Below are 17,825 nucleotides of genomic sequence, written 5' to 3'. Positions count from 1 at the left end.
GGAAGGAACCTTAAATCATTAATGTGCATTTGTCACAACATTAACAGGTTTCAATAAGTATGTGTAATGGTTGGTTTTGGAGCACGATGCAGTTTTATTCCTGGTTGCACATACGTAACCTTAAGTACAGCTGCTGCTTTCTGCTGCTTTACTGAGTAATTTAGCTGAGAATGAAAAAGTCAAGAAACATGAATCTGGTAGAGGTAGATTTCTCACTATTTTCAAAGAACTGAAAATAAACTTTTTCAAGTTAGCAAGTGATCCTATTTAAAAATTGTAAAATGTCACTTTACATTTTCACTATAGTCTAGTGCTTGTATAAGCAATTATATATTTTGGTACATTTATGGGTGTCCATTGTCATCCACTCAGTTGTCTAGTTTGGTGGAAACCGTCATTCTGAGGATGTTAAAACAAGTGTCTAGTAATAGCTTAAAGAAGACTTCAGGTCTTAAATATGTCCTTAGTTTCTCTGTTTCTTGTTCTTTGGTTTCTGCTGTTAATTTTGGTGGATTTTTATACGTAAATAATGTTAAACTCATTGTACTGAAGCAGATGTTTCTCTTAGTTGGATGCTCACCATCAGATTCAGGTTTCAGATTAGAACTGGAGGCAGTAAAATGAAGAAGGATATCAGGTATTTTTCTGTTTTTCTAAAATTTGCTTTGGAGCACGGGTTAATGCCCCAAAGCAGTAAATCCCAGAGTGACATTGCCATTTTTATTTTAATTGAGAAGAGATACTAAAATCAGAAACGTGCTTACTGCATTCCACATGTATATACATATATTCATTTTTTTCTGCTGAAATTTCACTTTCATACCAATTTTATTGATTTAATGTGAAATACCAAATCAATAGAAAATTCCCCGACTTAAATAATACCCTTTTTTTTTCTTACACCATGAACAGGTGCTGGCTTGGTGGGAACCACGGCAGGGAGCTGTAAATTCTGTGAAATTAAAAACATAATGAACTGCTGCAAATGCCATCCGCAGAGGGAGTGGGCAGCATTTTGGATAATGATTGTTTCCGTGGTATTGCGCATGATGGAGCATATAATTTGGGATGCTCCACCGTCCCTGTGTTTAGGAAGGAGAGCTCTTTCCCTGCCCCTTGCATGCAAAAACTGAATAACTGAACTGGATGTTAATAGCATTTTTAAAAAATCCCTGGAATTGGTTCTGGACGCCCCTGAGACAGGAGCTACTCCCCCCGTGTCCTTGCTGGTTTACCTTGCCTGGTCTCAAGCACCACCAGTGCTGGGTATTTAACTGCCCTGGCAGGTATCTTTCTGTTCTTTGCTACCCTTAGTTCAGTGAGGCCAGACAAAACAACTTTTTACAGAAATACGTGCTAGAATTTTTAAAGCCTGTTCTGAGGATGGCTGTAAGAATATGAGATTTGGGTTAATCCTGCATTTAGTTTATTTGCTCTTATGCACAAGTCGGGGTATAAAAGATACTTGAGTTCCTTTGGATACTTGTGGCTTTTCACGGCTTTTTGTGTTGTTCCATTCTCACCCGTTCAGTGATGCTTCCTGCCTCCTTAATAGTAGGATTATATTCAGACAGCTTTCTCCTTCTCCCCATATCGACCTTTCTTAGCAATTTCCAATTTTTTTGTCTTTAAAAAACAAAACCCCACAAACAAACAAAAACAAAAAAAAGAAAAACAATTTAAAAGAAAAAAAAAAAATAGAAAAACCCACCCCCCAAGCTCCAAGGACACCGTGCCCCCCTGTGCTCCCCTACCTGGCGCTGACAGCCCACCTGCGGGTGCCCAAGGCGGGGCAGGGGTGCCGGCAGGGGTCATGCTGCCACGGTGCTGGCACACACTCGCGTGTCTCAGCACACACACGCGTGTCTCGGCACGCCAGCAGTGCCGGTGGCAGGTGGGGAAAGAGGAGCTTAATAGCGATGCTTTTTGTATTTTTCTTTTCGTAGGTTAATTCAGTAAGAATGGGATTGGGGAAAAAGTGCGTTGTTCCAGTGTCTTGCCCCTTGCCCGCTGCATTAGCTCCTGGAGCTTCGCCGTCCCCAGCAGTGGCCATGCCAGGGCCTGCCCTCTCGGGCATGGTGACACCGTACGCGATGCCTCTCTGTCCGTACGGAGGAGTGTTCCCCACGCCTGTTTACGGCATGCCGTGGCCGAGGCCGGCTGCGCAGCCCAGGATTGTCGGGGCTCCCAGCATCGCACGGTTCTCGCCTCTCGGCAAAACCTGCTTGCAGATGTACCCGGTGCCGCTGCAGCGCCCCGCTGCTGAGCCGCCCGGCCCGCACCTGCGGATGACGTAGTGTGGGTGCCTGGCGGGTGCCTCGCCGCGGGTGACGAGGATTCCGGCACTGTCACGTGGAGCGTTTGGTCTGTAGATGCCATATGTGTTGGACGAGGCTGCGGTCTGGTCAGGCCTGCTAGCGTACACAGCCATACACTGCATCCAGCAATCACTGTGAAATGGTTTCACACAAGATAGTTTGTTTGTTATGGCAATATTTGCTTATATTTCATTGCTGAAGACACTTTATTATGTTGTGTTCTGATGTTTTACACTCGCGATTCTTAAAGTCGATGTACTTGAATTGATGACTAGAATATTGTACTAACCCCTGCAGGAGTACAGTGCCTTGAATTTCAGCTTTTCAGTTTCAGCTGGAAAGAGATGTAAAATTATTTGAAAGGTGTATTTTATTTACAATCTGCTTGGGAGTTCTTTTTATTTGCAAAGATATTGGAGGTTTACAGTCAACGTTCTTCATTAGTTTCATTCTGCTGTAAATGCTTTTATTTTAGTCCACAGGTTAAATTTTTCATTTCCGAAGCTTTTAAAAAAAAAATAATTGTGAGTTTTGTTTGAGATGCCAATCAAAAAGGTGTTTGTGTTTGTACAAGGAGTAGTGAAATGCACATTTTAAAATAGGAGCATTTACAGAGTGATCCAAGTAAGTTGTATATAAGGACAGGCAATAGCTTCAGGCAGTGCAATTCATTCTCTTCCCCAGTTTTTGGTAAAGTTGTTGTGGACAGCAACTTGTTTCTCTAACAGGCAGGCAAATGCATTTTTTTCGGGATCAGCAGCAAATGGTATTACATTTTCTTTCCCCTACTGGGCTTTTATAATTTAGTTAAATTACAAATTCATGCATGCTTCATAAGTGAAGAAATCTAACTGAAATCTTGATTGTAGGAGAACATATCTCCAGGTTACTGTAAGAACCATGTAAGTACAGCACTTGCATGTATTCTGGCTTCGGTTCGGCCACCGGGGTTAAGAATGGTGTTTTGCCACTGATGTGCTAGTAGTATTTAGTACTGAAACAGAATAATAATGTGAAGCTATTCTTTTTCATATCTGATACTTCAGTTTTGGAATCTCACCACCTTTTACTTGAAAACTATTATTTTTTATTTTTTAGTTTTAATTAAGTTTGCACTCTAGGTGGCATGGACACCTCTCTCCTGTTTGAAAGTTGCTTTTTGCCTGTTTGTGCATAAAGTCTCCACCTGCACCTCTCAGTCTAAAGGCACAAGATAACCACTAAAACTGATTTGCTGATGGTAAGTCTCCTTTCCCTCGAAAGCGCTAAGGGAGAGCGTTACAGGCACAGGTCACGAACCAGGCGGTCACATCTGAAGGCACGTCGCTCTGTATCTCTACTGCAATGACATTTTATACTGTCTGCTGAAGGACAGAGATGTCTTGTGCTGCCAAGCTGTGAATTGTATAGTTCTATTGTACTTTGAGCATTATATCTGTCTAAATTATTTTGTTTGTACCCTTTGAATATATTATTCCATCAATTCAGTTAGAATTGAATTTTATAGACAATTATGCAGAGTCTTCTGCCTGGGCAAAATACTTACTGTAGTAAGAGATTTCTGTTCTCTGTAACGTGTATCTTTAATTTGTTTGGGTTTTTTAGATTCATGTCTGTATGCTTCATGAGCAAACATGGAAAATATGTTCTCACACCAGTTTTCCTTCGGCTTGCACTGAATCTTACAGTTTATGTCGCTAATTGCCTGTTGTATAGTCCATCCCTTGTATACTGACAAAGTCAGTGGCACTAAAAACCCCGAGAAATTGTATAGATTAAAAAGAAGAAAAATAAACATTTTGTGCTTGAAAATTGTGTGAAAAACCCAGTGTTTTTCTAAAATGTAGAACTGTTGATTCCCAGCTGTTCCGGGTAACTCTACATTTGTTTTCCAGACTATTATCCCTTGATTTGTATAGAAGGAGCAGATGGGATGCCTCCACTGTTTCTCAGGTTCTGCCCATAACTGACACGTCCCACCTCTTGGCAGCTGTAGAAGTGAAACAGTGCTCCAGAAGTCATGTAGTGCCACCACGCAGGTTACGTTGCTTGAAATCCCCTGCCCGCTGCAGTGTTTCTGCTGTTATGCTGCTGCAGAGCAGACGAGACTGGAACATTTAACGAGTTCTTTTAAGCAGATGGTACACCAGGATTGCTGGTGGTACACAGGAGGATGTTAGAGTTTGGTCGGTGGTGAAAGAGGCACGTGGACTGTGTCTCTCCTACACTGAAAAGTGCTAGGGGAGCCCTTTTAACTTTATCCTGGCATCATTTAAATGCGAGGAAGCAAGGATGTGAGGTTCGGCCCTGATGCAAGCACCCCCTTGGCAGTTGCCATCACGGGCGTAGGCTGCAGGACAAATTAGGAAAGGACTGGAGGTTTCATACTCCTGCTTCTGTCTCCCCGCGCAGCTGACCCGTGCGGCTTTGCTCTGTGTGCTGCCTCTGGCTGCAGGGCTGCGCTCCCTGCTCTCTCCCTCAGGCCGGGGCCGCGCTGCATGTGCTGGGCACCCGGCAGAGCCCGCGGCGGGCAGGAGGGGTGGCCTGTGTGAGAGGGGCTTAAACGCAGCTTTCACATTTCCAGGGGTGTGTTCCTAACTATTGCGTCTTTAGCTGGTATTGGGGCCGAATAATGGCTCAGAGGTTGATGTTTGTATTTCGCTATTCATGATTTTAATTTTCTGATAGCTGCCTTGGCTGCAATTATTCTGACTATTAACTTCAAGCTATGTTTTATTGCCCTCCATCATGTCAAAGGGTGCTTTGACCCTCAGTGGCTATTAAGCAAATGACATGAGATTAAATGGGACAACTTCTTGAGCAAAAGCTGAGCAAAGAAGCAAGAGGGACCTGAGTCTGCACCATCAGAAGTGGGGGGGTCTGTACTATACCCAAAAAGACATTCCCCTGCAGATCCCAGAACAACTAATTTTATTCCTGACTTTGAATATTGCTTTGATGTGCAACAAACAGGTCAAACACACTGAGTAGAATTCCTCGCCTCATTGGCTGCAGGCCCGCAGCTGTGTCCTGTAGCTCTGCATCTTCCGACGGCGCCAGCACTGCTCTGCAAGGACGCCTGTGAAGTCACTATGGATCTTCAGCTTCAAAGACGAGTTTTCCATGAGGGAGCTCACAGATCCCCCAGTTTTCAATCTTATAGAAGTTACAGAAACTTAATACGAATATTGAAAGAATGTTTTAAACTGCCAAGTCATGCACCCGGTAGTTCAGAAATGCCAAATTAAGTTTGCCCATATGCCATTAATTTGGCTTTCCGATTGCCGTGCATCATGATGGAGTATCTAAATGCATAATCACATCCTGCTTTCCCACCCCATCCCCGGCTTGCTTGGAGCGGGGCTGAGCAGGGGGGAGAGCTGCTGCCACCGTCGCTGCTTGTCTGCTGCAGGGATACAAAGCGGGCAGCTGGAGATGGCAGGGAGAAACATTCGAGTGGTTTAAGGGTCTTTTGCAAATCCTGATTCAACCTCCCTGACACACATTTCATTCCAAAGAATGATGTAAAATTGGCCCTTGCAGTTTCTTTGCATGTTTAACTCTGGTCTTCATTCCACAACTTTAATGAGCAAATACTACTTAACTATTACTTTACACCTATCTCCAAAGTGATCCTTTTTTGCTGTCTACTGTATAACTACTTTACTTTTTCTCTGAAATATTTGACATTGGCTTGTATCAAAGACAAGATGAGGGATTGAATGGGCCAAATGGGGCACTCTCTTTGCTCCTACAGAGATATTAGTGTTCAGGAATAGGGCGCCTCATGCTAAATGGCAGTATTTCTGAAATGAATTTCTTAATCAAGTTGCAGGCTTTGCCATTTGGTATTTGTGGAAGGAAACCACTAATACTTTTGAATCAGTCATTAGTTTAACTTGGCTTTGTCAATAGTTGCTCTTCGAGCAGGTTTTTTTGTCATCCCAGTGCACTATTTTCAATTCTAGAACATTCAGAATTTTTCCAAACAAGCCCCATGGACTTAGCACTTGGTGGGTCCGTGTCGGTATTGTTCAGTTAGTGCATGTTTGAGTAGGAAAAACATCTGTCCTCCTACATTCTTCAGAAGTTGGCTTTGGAGAGTTGTAATCAGAAGTCTCCCTTCTGAAACCATGACCTCAGCATTGCTTTCCCTGTCCCCCCCTAATTAAGCGAAGTGTTTGAGCATTTTTATGACTGATGTCTTGGATGTTAGCTAGTATGGCAAACACCTACGTAGATTCCTGCCTTGCTGCCAACTAGCCCCCACCTGAGTTTTCAATAGATGCTGTTGAAAATGTTGGCTTGGAGACAGAAGTCACAAATGAAATAATTTATGACTGTGTTTAATACCTTAGTGAGGTTTCCTTGTGTTATCTGGTTCCTTGTCTGCACTTCTCAGTCCCCGATTTCTGGTGATGTCTGTGGAGAAGGATGGCGGTGCTGGAGAGGTGTGTGGTTGCTGAATGTGGTCAAGGTCTCTCTGCAGAGTATATGTGCAGGGAGTTCACGTGCTCTTCGTCGTCGCAGACGAGTATCTTGCTGTGGGATTGAATTTACAAAACAGCAAAACCATAATTGTGGAATGTCTTGCTATGGTTATTTGTTATTGATTAAATCCTTGAGAAGCATTTCTTTGATTTTTGGTGTTGGGCTGTGGCTGGCTGGTGCTTAAGCGGGCTGAGCTTCAGTTGAGTATTTGGGGAAGCTGTCTAGTGTGCTGATCCATGTGGTGTTTCTTCGGAAGGAACCTGGTAAATACAATTATTTTCCTGTCTATATACTCCTGAAATGAACCATTGATCAGACTGGAATTGTGTTGTGACTTACACATGTTGATGACTTTTCGCTGGGATGATACTTGATTTTTCAGGTAGCTCTGTTTGTGAAGCCATCCCTGCAGATGCAGCAGGAAAATGATGTTCCAGCCCCTGACTGTCCCGGTTCTTTTATTAATGCAGATAAGCTCAGAAGCGCAACATAATGAAATGGATTTTAGGAGCTGTCAGGTTACAAATTCTGCGTTAGGAAAGAATTTGTTGCTCAGAGGGATTTGGATGTACTGTGATGCTGACGTTAGCTGCGTAGGTAAATAGATTACTTATAACTGATTCATCTGAAAGGCAAGCTTATACCAGGAGGCAGCAACTTCTGTAAATTATGTGGCCCTTTCTGCTCTTTTTTCAGCGATAGTTGTAGTGTACTGTCAAGATTGTCGCTGTGTACACTTGGATCTATATTTGACTGTAAAACTTCTCCCCTGCAATATCTTTCACATGAAGAATTTAGAGGCTGCGTAATTCAAGCCCTTCCATCTTACATGCAAAGCTTTAGATTTTGCTTGATAAGTGTGGAGAAGCTATGCATAGAAGACAACCTACGATTTTGATAAAGTACCTGTTATAACAATGAAATTCTTGTGACGATTTCTTGGTTTTTCAAAGTCTGGTGAGCAAGGGAAACTTGGATTTATTTCATTTGATGTAGTGCTACTGGATGGATTCACACCATATATTTAGTGTGTTGTATCTGCACATTAACAAGGCAGAAGGAAAAGTTAGGATGTTTTTTTCCCTCTCTGAAAGAAGCAGATCCCCATACTTGGCCTTTCATTATTGAGGCGACACTGAGTGCAGCTACAGCACCATTGCTCTCGAGGAGCTTCAGGTGATAGGACGGGCATGGCAAGAGCCTCTTGAGCCACTCTTCTGGGGACCTTTTTGTGTCTGTCATAGTTTTTCTGAGATATTCAGGGCTTTGACACTTTGTAAAAACCTAGGAAACTTAAGAATAAATAACCAGCTGCCAGTCCTCATCAAATGGGTGTTCTTTAGGTCTGACATAAAATACCCAAAAAAAGTATTTACTTGTGTGTTGTTTGGTTTTTTAATTACTTTGCAAATAAGGTAAAAACTTGCTCAGCATTCACTTTTTGTTTATCAGGCTAGATAGACTGTATCTAATATCTTTCTCACTGTTAGTCAGTAGCTACAAGATGTGTAATCGCTGCCTTTTTCCCGTAGTTCTCCCCAACACAGAGACAATTTTGCGTATAACTGAGTTCGCTGATCTCTTCAGTGCTGTTGTCCTTTCAGTCTTTGATTGAAAGTTCAGATCGACTTCAGAGTAAGAAGTCAAGAGGTTGTCCTTGGGATGTGGGATAAACATCTGAGAGGGTTCGTGTGAAGAGTCAGGCACCTGGAGAGCTTGCTCTGGGTTTGGCTTTATGGCTGATCTGTGGGGTAGCCAGGGGTCAGGCCCACTGCTGACTTAAGGCTTTCCCCTGTTACCTGGAGATAGTTAATTTTGTCTTGTTTTGCTGGATGAACTTCTGTGCCAAATGCTGGTCAATAGTGAGCAGATGCTGAGAACAATGGTGGGTTCAGGTGGATCTGTAGAACTGATGTTGATCAGAAGCTTGGGGAGGAATTTACAATCAAGGCATGATTTTTTCACTTCCTTTAAAAGTGGTTCTCCCTATGAGCAGACAGAGCAAGAAATACAGGGGTGAAAAAATTGGGACCGCATTTAATAAAAGCAAAGCCTAACACATGGAGACCCACCAGGAGCTATGCCAGACACAGATGACGTCTGTTTGCACAGTGCACTTTCCCCTGATGTCCCTTGCCCTCCCTGCTGTTCTAAGAGACTCACTGCGGTTTTTTTCTGAAAGCATCTAGCAAACTGTATGCTATATAAAATCCATATATGCTTGCAGATCCAACGACGCTGTGCATGTTTCCGTGCCGTAGAGTGAAGGGCTGTGGTGCATGTCACTGTGAGCACGTCACCAGCACAGCCGATGTGTAGTGGTGGGGCATGTGCTGCGGCATGGGGGGGATGCATGGTGGCACCCTGGCCTGCTGCTGCTTCAGCCTTGTGCTGTGCTCTTGGCACCCTCGTTGCGTTTTGTTCTGGTACGGTCACTTCAAGCCCTCGGCATCTTTGTGCCCTTTCACGTCTGGCCAGTCATCTCGCCCTGCGAAGGGTGGTGGGGACTGATGGATCCCATTCCCACTGGTGTGGGGTGTGCCATCCCTGCTTCCCAGGTGGGAGGAGGATCCTAGGCTTGGTCCTGTTTGTCAGACAAGGGAGGCGAGCTTGGGCCGTGCTGCTGAGCCTGCAGGGACCAGAGCCGGTGCCCGTGACTTGCCCCAGACGTCCTGCCACCCCTTCAGCAGCCTCCTGTGGTGGCTGCCAGCTGCCGTGCAGCACCGTGTCTCTCTCCCTTCCCTACTCAGCAAGAGAGCCCCATAAACTGAGACAAACACTGGGCATCTTTGCTGGCTTTCTCTGTTTCTGTTCCTGTGAGACTAGTTCTTCCCCTGTGGGAACTGGGTCTGCAGTCTGAGTGACTCCACAAGGTGCTTGGGTTCTGCAACCAACATAAATATGTTTGTTTCTAGACTATGAGTACAACGCAGGTGATACGTTAACAGAGGATTTCAGTTTCTGTTTCCCTGCGGTACCCAAAACGTGCACAGCGGCTGACACGCTCTGGCAGAAGAATCTTCTGCGTGTTCTGGGTCTGCAATCTCATGTGGCCCTTTTGGGTTTTGTTTGCGTTTTCCTATATGTGAAATCCATATACAGATTATTTTTTTTTTTTTTTAGATTCTGAAAATGAGATCGTCAGCAACTGACGCGTGGCCCCCTCAGCTACGGTGCCAAGCACGAGGCCCTGCCATGGCTAAGGAGGAGGAAGAGGAAGATGGGAAGTGATTTATCATGTGTGAGAAATTCTGTGCCGTTCTGGTCCACTCAACACAATTTTGTAACTTCTTTCTAATCATTTTTTTATTTATAGTTGGAAATACAAAAATGTTATGCAAAAAAATAAAGGAGAATTATTTTGGGGGAAAAGGATTTTGTTCAAAATTGTTCCCTTCTGTTGTGAGCCAGGTTCCCGTGAGCAGTGGCTGGAGAAGAGGGAGGAGGAGGAGGCACTCCTTCAAATACTTTTTGTTTCACACATTACAATTGTACTTTAAATAATTTTCCAAAAGATAAGCTAGGCACTCATATTCAGATTCTAGTACAAAGAAGATAAGTTCCAATTCCATTTAAATTTCTCACAGTTCTTTTGTAAAGATAATGCTCTCTTAAATCCGCTTAGATCAAGTAAAAACACCTACAGAGGCTTCACCAGAGAGCAAGTTTGTACTTGTCACTTCCCTTTTTACCTCTTTCTTTTTCTTATAGACCAGCCACATTTTCTTGCCAGAGTTAAATACAGTTCTCGAGTCACTTCTAATTTTAAATATAAGACTAAAATCCTTCTACAGATGAGTCGGTAATTGGAGCAATTTTTAAAAGACTTTAAAGTGCCTTCAAGAAGCTAAAATTATGTAGTGGGAGATTTCTTTTTCTTGATTCACTGACGATGGGTTTCAGCTGTCTCCTGGGTTGAGGTGATGTACAAAGTAGTTTGTAGCAATAATCTCATGAGTAATCATTTATTATAAAGGACTACTCAACTTTTTTTCAGAAAGATGGGTTTTAGCACTGTTCCTAAGGAGTGGGAAAGTGTGCTGCTCTTGCTGTTACGCTTGGGCCCCAAACTCTTCCAACCCTCTGCTGCTGTGCTATGCACCCAAGGACCTCAGTTGCTTCCCTCTTAAACAGTTCCAGACCATGATGTTCTGACCTTTTCACTCTTGTTTTTGATACCAGAGAAACAGGAATTTCTATTTGCTCATAAGTCATTCAGTACAGTCCTTTCTCCCAGCTGGAGCCTGGCGTATTGTTTTGTTGTTATCTGCCATGTCTGTCTCTTCCAAGTCTTGGTTCTAAATAATAAATCTTATTTTGATGCTGTTGTTCCCTATTTCCTTTCCACCTTGGCTTCTCTTGCTGATGAGAGCGCAGGTGGATTTAGAGATATTGCTGAAGCTCAAGAGTCCTTAGGCAAGGAACCATTCAAACAGTTTGTAAATTCAGAGTTTTGAAGCCCCAGTGCCAAAATACATGTATTTGTGTTAACTTTGTGCTTCTCTGGGGTCCCTCCTGTCCTGTCCTCGTCTAAGGAAATGAAACTGATCTCCTGCATGAGAGCAGGGGCTAGATAAGTGATAAAGGCTGTTGCTAAATTGTTGCTTGCCTTGGGCTTTCCTGCTTGTAGGAGGGACCAGAGCTGTTTCCCTTTCCTAATGGGTGGGAGATGTGGGGTCCAACTGCGTGCTACACCTTTCATTTTCTTTTTTGCTTGCTGTTATCTTTCACTTGGCTGTGAATACACCTCCCTTGCCCGCCAGTCCTGCATGCCACTGCTGGCATTGCCAGCACGCTGGGTACAGGGGACAAGGGTGTCACATCCCTGACGTGCTTCTCTGGGGATGAGTCACCATTCCAGTGATCATGGCCACAAAACACTGTGCCCTCACCTGAGATTTTTATTCCCTGTAAGTTTAAAAGGCTGCTTTCTCCAGAGAAATCCCTTGCTGGGTCTCCTGGGGTCCAGGTCATCTTCTGCGTGGGCAGCCTTCATCAGTTTTTCTGATGCCTGACCCTCTTCGCGCCTCCAGCAGACCTTTGGGCTCCTCCATGGCTATGGCTGCAGGAAGCCAATGGGCCTGTCTCCAGATAAGTATTTTGAAAATAATCTATTAATATTCAGATTAAATATAAGGATTAGTATCAGGATTAAAGATTAAGAGTAGAAATTGTGACAAACCCTAGACGGGGGTTGCTCCCAACCTCTGATAAGCCTGCCGAGCTTTAGATAATCTCTTCTGCAAAAGGCTGATCTGTTTTGGTGTGTAGCCCACATATTTACTGCTTGCATTGCAGTTTGAAATAAAAGCCCTAAGAGGTGCAAAGGGTCCTTGAGCTCCTCCAGTACGAACTGTTGAATGAGATCCTCTAAGGAGGAAGAGCTGGGCTTTGGTGCTTCTTCTCCCTACCCGCTGTCTCTAGTTTCTCTCTTCCTTGCAGAGCAATAACAAATGTTCTCTCAATCTGATGTCATGCTAACATTCAAGTTTAGAGTTTAGTCAGAAATACTTTCTGCTGGCCATAACCAAAAGCCCAAGCAGGTGAGTATGACCAGCACAAGGTTTAATATAGTACATAAGAGTGAAAAGGATGAATACGAAGACCTGAGCTTTAACTTCACTCTGAAATGCAGTGCTTAGTCCCTGCTTCCATCAAGGTGCTGGCACGTTTTCTCCCACAGAGGCTGGACATGCTTGTCCCAGTTTATACTTGCGTTAAGCTCAGCAGCTGCTGGAGCAGCACATGATGGGGATCAGGGCCAGGACCTGGGGATCAGGGGCCAAGCAGCAGCCCCTTGCCTTTCTGCGATGGAGGCCCTTGGGTTTGCCCCTGGGGCTGTTAGGAGTGAATTGTTTTCAGCCTCCTTTTTTTGACGTGCATACTGATTTCTTCTCTGAGATGATGAGGTGGGTTGGCTGTGTGTGCCTTGTGCCTGCTGGCTGACTGGAACAGCAGCGCTGAGCAAGGGGCACCTAAAGCAGCGCTCTTATTGCACCCCTCAATATCTCAAGGCAGTAGTAATGTCTCCAGCTCCATTTGTCCACTCAGAGCCACCAGCAGTCTTACAGTCTCCTCTGAACATCTTGTATATATTTGCCATCCTAAAATGATTAACTCTGCTGAAGCTGTTGTAGTATTCCTGGATAGTGTCACTTAAAATGTCACTTTGGAGCTCGCCCTTTGTAGTGCTGCTGTTGCCTTTGCTGCTTGGCTTGACTTTACAGAAAGCCCAGGAGGGTCCTCTGTCAATGCTGCTGCCTCTCAGGAAGTCTCTGACTAATGCTGATTCCTGAAAAATATTCTCCCGTGCGAGATTGCTCCCGCGTGAGTCGCTGCAGTTCACAGGGGCCTGTGCCACCTCCTGGGGGGAAAAAAAAAAAAAAAACAAAAAAAAAAACAAACAACAAACCACTCTTTAAAAAAAACCCCTTCCAGTTTGGGTGCTAGGTGCTATGAAAGCAATCTGGCACGTTTGGTTTGACAATGAGCATGCCCGTAAGAATGGGAGTCCTTGGTTGGTTATTCTGAAATTACTTTGAACAGAACACAAGCATTTAGGGAAAAATCTAACTGTTGACAGCATAGGTACAGGTTTTAGAAAGAGTTGTATAAGACTAAGATAAAAACCAACTTGTCTTCAGATAATTGTAGACCAAGTCCTAGAGGTGGTTGTCCAATTTCTTCCATCCCCAAGATGTGGATGTAAAGCAACAGAAGTCTTGGGATAACTTTGGTAAGGATTTTCTGGGTTATTGGTATGGGGTATATTTATATATTCAAACTATCCTTGGGGATGTCCTCAGAGTCAGGCCTTAGCTTCCAGATTTTCTGTGATCTATTAATCAGTGTGTAATCCCCCAGGAAAAACAGTTTGAGTTACCTGCTACCCCTCAGGCTTCTACAACAGCTAGAGGAATAGCTAGGTAGTAAAGCCTCTGTGAGCGTACCAAGAGGCAGCCCCACTGCTGTACGAGCTTAGTTATAAGTACACTGGATGTGATGCTTTCCTAGCTCTTAGCTGAGGCAAAATGATGGCTCCTAACCCCCCAGCAGCTCAGCTTTGGGGGCTGAATGGCTGGAGGACCGAGGCTTCCCCAAAACTAACCAAGCAGGTATGTTTGGATAACAACTCCTATGTTCTGACAAAGGAATCCAGAAAAATGATGAGATTGATCTGTCAGATCCTTCTGAGATCTTCTCATAAAATGCAGAGTAAGTACCAAAATGTTCCTCAACTGCAGTATTTAGGGGGTAGAGTGACTTGGGCTGTAGCTTGTTTCCACTTGGACACACCAAGTCTCACACTGTTGCTGGTGCAGCACTGGGCAGAGCAAGGTGAGATTTTAAGTCTGTGTGTCATCCAAATCATGATCCGCTCCATAGATCCTAAATCGCTCCGCAATGTACTCTCCTAAAAGCAGGTGAGGCCGTGGATGCAGGGCTGCCTGGTCCAGCAGCGTGGCTTCAGTCGGGATCTGGTGTGCAGGCAGCCGTGTGTCTCGGTCATGGGGGGGTCATACCTGAGAAGTGTGCGGTCAGACAGAATAGTAGAGTTACTGTCGTGTTTTGTGCACTTTTCTAAAACGATAACTAGAGTTTAGGAAACAGGCTTAAGTTTCTTAAACTTACTTCTATGCTCTCAGGCTACTTTTGTCTGGTCTGCTAGCACAACCCAAAGCCACAAGCCGCAGAGCAGAAGCTTGGGCATGTGCTTAGGAAAACTGGAGCTTTAAGAACTGGAGGAAGAACTGGGGCAGCTCTTAGCGTGTGAAAGGATAAAGCAGCCCCAGCCAGGGCTGAACGTGCTGCTTTGCAGGACAGTTTGCTTCCTCCTGGCTGTGGCTCTTCATCCCCATGTTGCATCCCAGCCTTTCTGCTGGAGACGCAGAGATGTGGATGCTGGGGGTCTTTGGCAGCTGTTGAAGGGAAGAACGGGGGAAATCACAGAGAAAAATGGGGGTGCCTTGGGCTCTGTTGGGCAAGGACTATTACAAACAGCATCAAAGTTTATGGAAGAATCCTGCTTTTTTTCCCCCTGAAACAGGGGACTTCTTGTTATTATTGAAGCAGTAAGTAAAAATGCTTGAAATATTAGGACAGCTGTGTGTTTGGAAAGAAAGACATTTTAATTTGACAAAAAAATATTTTTGTGGCAATAAAAGGAAATAAGTGCAAATGCTTAAAGTGCAGCTTAGTTTCCTGCAACAGGGCCTTCTGAAGCAGCAAAGCATTTTAGTAGCTACTGATTTGGGGGGGGGGACGAGGGGAAAATTGAAAAGGTTTCAAATCCCCTCTGGATTTGTAGTTTCTGTGACACTTAAGAGCATATTTAAATGGTTTATTTTCTGTCTTCAGTTTCTCGGTGCTTCAGTGCTCTGAGCAGGAGAATTTCTGGAAAGAAAAGGAGGAATAAATTGGTAAGACACTGATTTGATGCTGGGAGCATACCACAATATTTGAGGGTGTTAGATGTTTGACAAGGATTCCAGGAGCTGTTAATATAGTCATGGAAATTGGGAGTCAGTTAAAAATGTCAAACATAGCAAATATTTGAGAATTATTTTGCTAATTGCATGTGAGCGCTTGGCTGGCCAAGGGTCTCGGATACTCCAGTCAGCTGCTGGTAGTGGTCGATGTGGTGAGTGCTTTTGAGGAGAGGTGTGCATGAAGACTTTGTGGGACTTTGCAATCTTAAACACAGGTTTAGAGGGGTTACTTTAAAAGGTAACCTTGTTTTGATCTCCTTTTTAAATCAAAGTGTGTATTGGGTTTAAAAAAAAACATAGAGTCAGCGCAGCTCAGCATTGCTGTGCCTGCCTATTGGTGGCAGAATGAACCTTCATTTTCCTGTCTGATACTGTGGTAACGCTGGGGGGAGCGGGTACAGGAGAAGGTGGCAGGCGGCTGGGAAGAAGACACACTTCTCCTGACACGTCTGCCTTGTTAAGACAATCCCTGTGGTTTTGCTCTCACTGGTGTGAAGTAACAAACAACCTAAACATTACTGGTGGTGTTGCATTTGCTCTTGCAGTAGGATTCCAGGAATGTATTTCCATATTTTTTTTTTCTGAATGAACATTCATTACTGAGAGATGATATGAAATAAAGGTGGCAATTAGCAATGCGGAAGGAAAATTATTTATGTTTACTGACCAGTGAAGATAAGTAAAGGGACACGCATCTTGTAGAGTTAAGCACTTGGAGACTTTTATCCTTCCATTAATCTTTGCTGTTTTCTAATGTCTATTATTAGAAAAGCAGACAAGTAAAATTATTCAAAAATTACCTGCCTGGATGGTTCCTCGATGGGAAAATGTAGTTGCTGAAAAAGCAAAACCCAAATATTCTATTTTGGTGTGAACTCACACTATTAACAGGTTTCCCTTGTCCAGCTCCAGCTCAATTAGAAATGACTGTGTTAGGCTGTCCCACCCCTGCCCTGCAAGAAGTGGGACCGGCTCAGAGGTAGGCTTTGTTTTCTGTCACTTATTTAATAAGGTCTGAGATGCTTCCCAGTTACCTCCTTTGACCCAAGCCCCTCATCCCCGCTCACAGGCATGCAGTGCTACTTCAGTCAGGAAGACGAATTGATTACATGTCTTTCAGGCAGTGCTGTTCATTTTCTTTATTTACCCTTTGTGGGTAAACTTTTTGCTTTGCTAAGTATCAGATGAGTTCAGGCCAAGATGCTAAACGAGGCATGAACAGGAAGGATGGACGGTCTGGGAAGGGAACTGAGGGGTGGCTGCGCTGGGCTGGGGGGAAGGACCCGCCGACGGGTGAGGAGGTGGCGTTGGGGGTTCAGCTGGAGCAGGCCGTCCCTGCTGGACCACGATGGGGGGGCAGGGGCAGCCTGAGATGGTGTTTTCCAGATGAAAAAGCAAAGCACCCCTTCTCCTTCCCTTCACCCAGTCTTCTGCAGAGAAGGAGCATCTTGAGGGGCTGTGCCCACCCTGCACACAGGGTCTCTGAGAGCTGGGGGGCTGCTCGATGGGGGCCCAAGAGAAGAATAGAGGGTGGTGTGGGATGAGGGGGTACACACCTGCACGCCATGCAAAAGTTTAATCCCTGTGGCTGCAAACTCATTTCAGAGTCTGTTTCTCATGAGGATGTGAACCAGGGGGAAGGGCTGGGAACAAACACGTAATTTTTTCATTGTCCTTTTTAATCAGATCTAGGACAAAATTCTCAGCGTGCGTGCTGGAGAGCCGGGAGCGGCCATGAGCAGCATCCCCAGGCGAGCCCAGGCTGGGGAGGTTGGGCCAGGCAGGAGCCTGGGGGCCAGGTGGGTGCAGGCAGGGAGGCAGGGGCAGCACTGCCCTGTAAATACTCAGTTCTCTTTATTTTTTAAGAAATAGCTGCATTGCATCCTGGCTTTGCAAGATACTGCTGTTACCAACAGTTAATGAAACAAGGTGGACATGTGTGAGCTGCCTAAAACCTATTCCAAGATATTTATTTTCACAGATCACTAAAACTTGAGCATTAAAGTAAAGCAGCGACAGCAGGATGTGTTTTTCCACGTACACTGAATTTCTGATGGGCCCAAGTCAGCTTTTCTGTGGCAGCAGCTCTTGTCTCTCGTTCTTTGTCATGGTGATTCAGTAATGCTTTACTGTTGTCATGGTTGCAGGGTTACTACTAAAGCCAAAGCAACTGCAAAGCCTTTTTATTCATAGTTTCAGTGTATAAACTAATTAAGTAAACTGAAAGCAGCAGTCTATTCCCTGGGCCTTGTTTTTATAATACTCTGGATCAGATAGACTCGATTTCTGCAGTCCGCCTAAATATCAAACCTGACTCTGTTTTGTCTCCTTGGATGAGTTTGTATCTTAAGACCAGGCAAAGTTCACTAATCATTTAATTGCCCAGAAACGTCCTGGCAAAATTGAAAAGGTCTCTGGAAAATCTCTTTTGAGCTGCTAAAATAAAGCTGGGAGCCAGCGTGTTTCAGCCGAGCTGCATTCCTTATCGCTGTTTTAGTCATGGCAGAAACCCAATCAAAATGTTTAG

The 17,825-nt window shown here is 44.4% G+C and overlaps 1 protein-coding gene across 11 annotated transcripts in view; it reads left to right on the top strand.

The window, feature by feature from the left end:
- The window catches only part of WNK2 (WNK lysine deficient protein kinase 2), a 114,479-nt gene extending 103,349 nt beyond the window's left edge, over positions 1-11,130 (top strand). For 8 of the 11 annotated variants that reach the window (XM_074836737.1, XM_074836746.1, XM_074836740.1 and 5 more), the window contains one exon: positions 1,947-4,130. In XM_074836737.1, coding sequence (XP_074692838.1) covers positions 1,947-2,297 — 351 coding nt within the window. In that variant the 3' untranslated portion in view covers positions 2,298-4,130. Of the gene's footprint in view, positions 1-1,946; positions 4,131-9,932 lie in introns of those variants that run through there. The other 3 variants (XM_074836747.1, XM_074836745.1, XM_074836744.1) reach the window with 2 other exon arrangements.
- Positions 11,131-17,825: the final 6,695 nt, after the last annotated feature.

Source organism: Strix aluco, chromosome 11, assembly GCF_031877795.1.
Source record: "Strix aluco isolate bStrAlu1 chromosome 11, bStrAlu1.hap1, whole genome shotgun sequence".
NCBI lineage: Eukaryota > Metazoa > Chordata > Aves > Strigiformes > Strigidae > Strix > Strix aluco.
The sequence above is the reverse complement of the archived record's forward strand: the minus strand, read 5'-3'. Positions and strand labels throughout refer to the sequence as shown.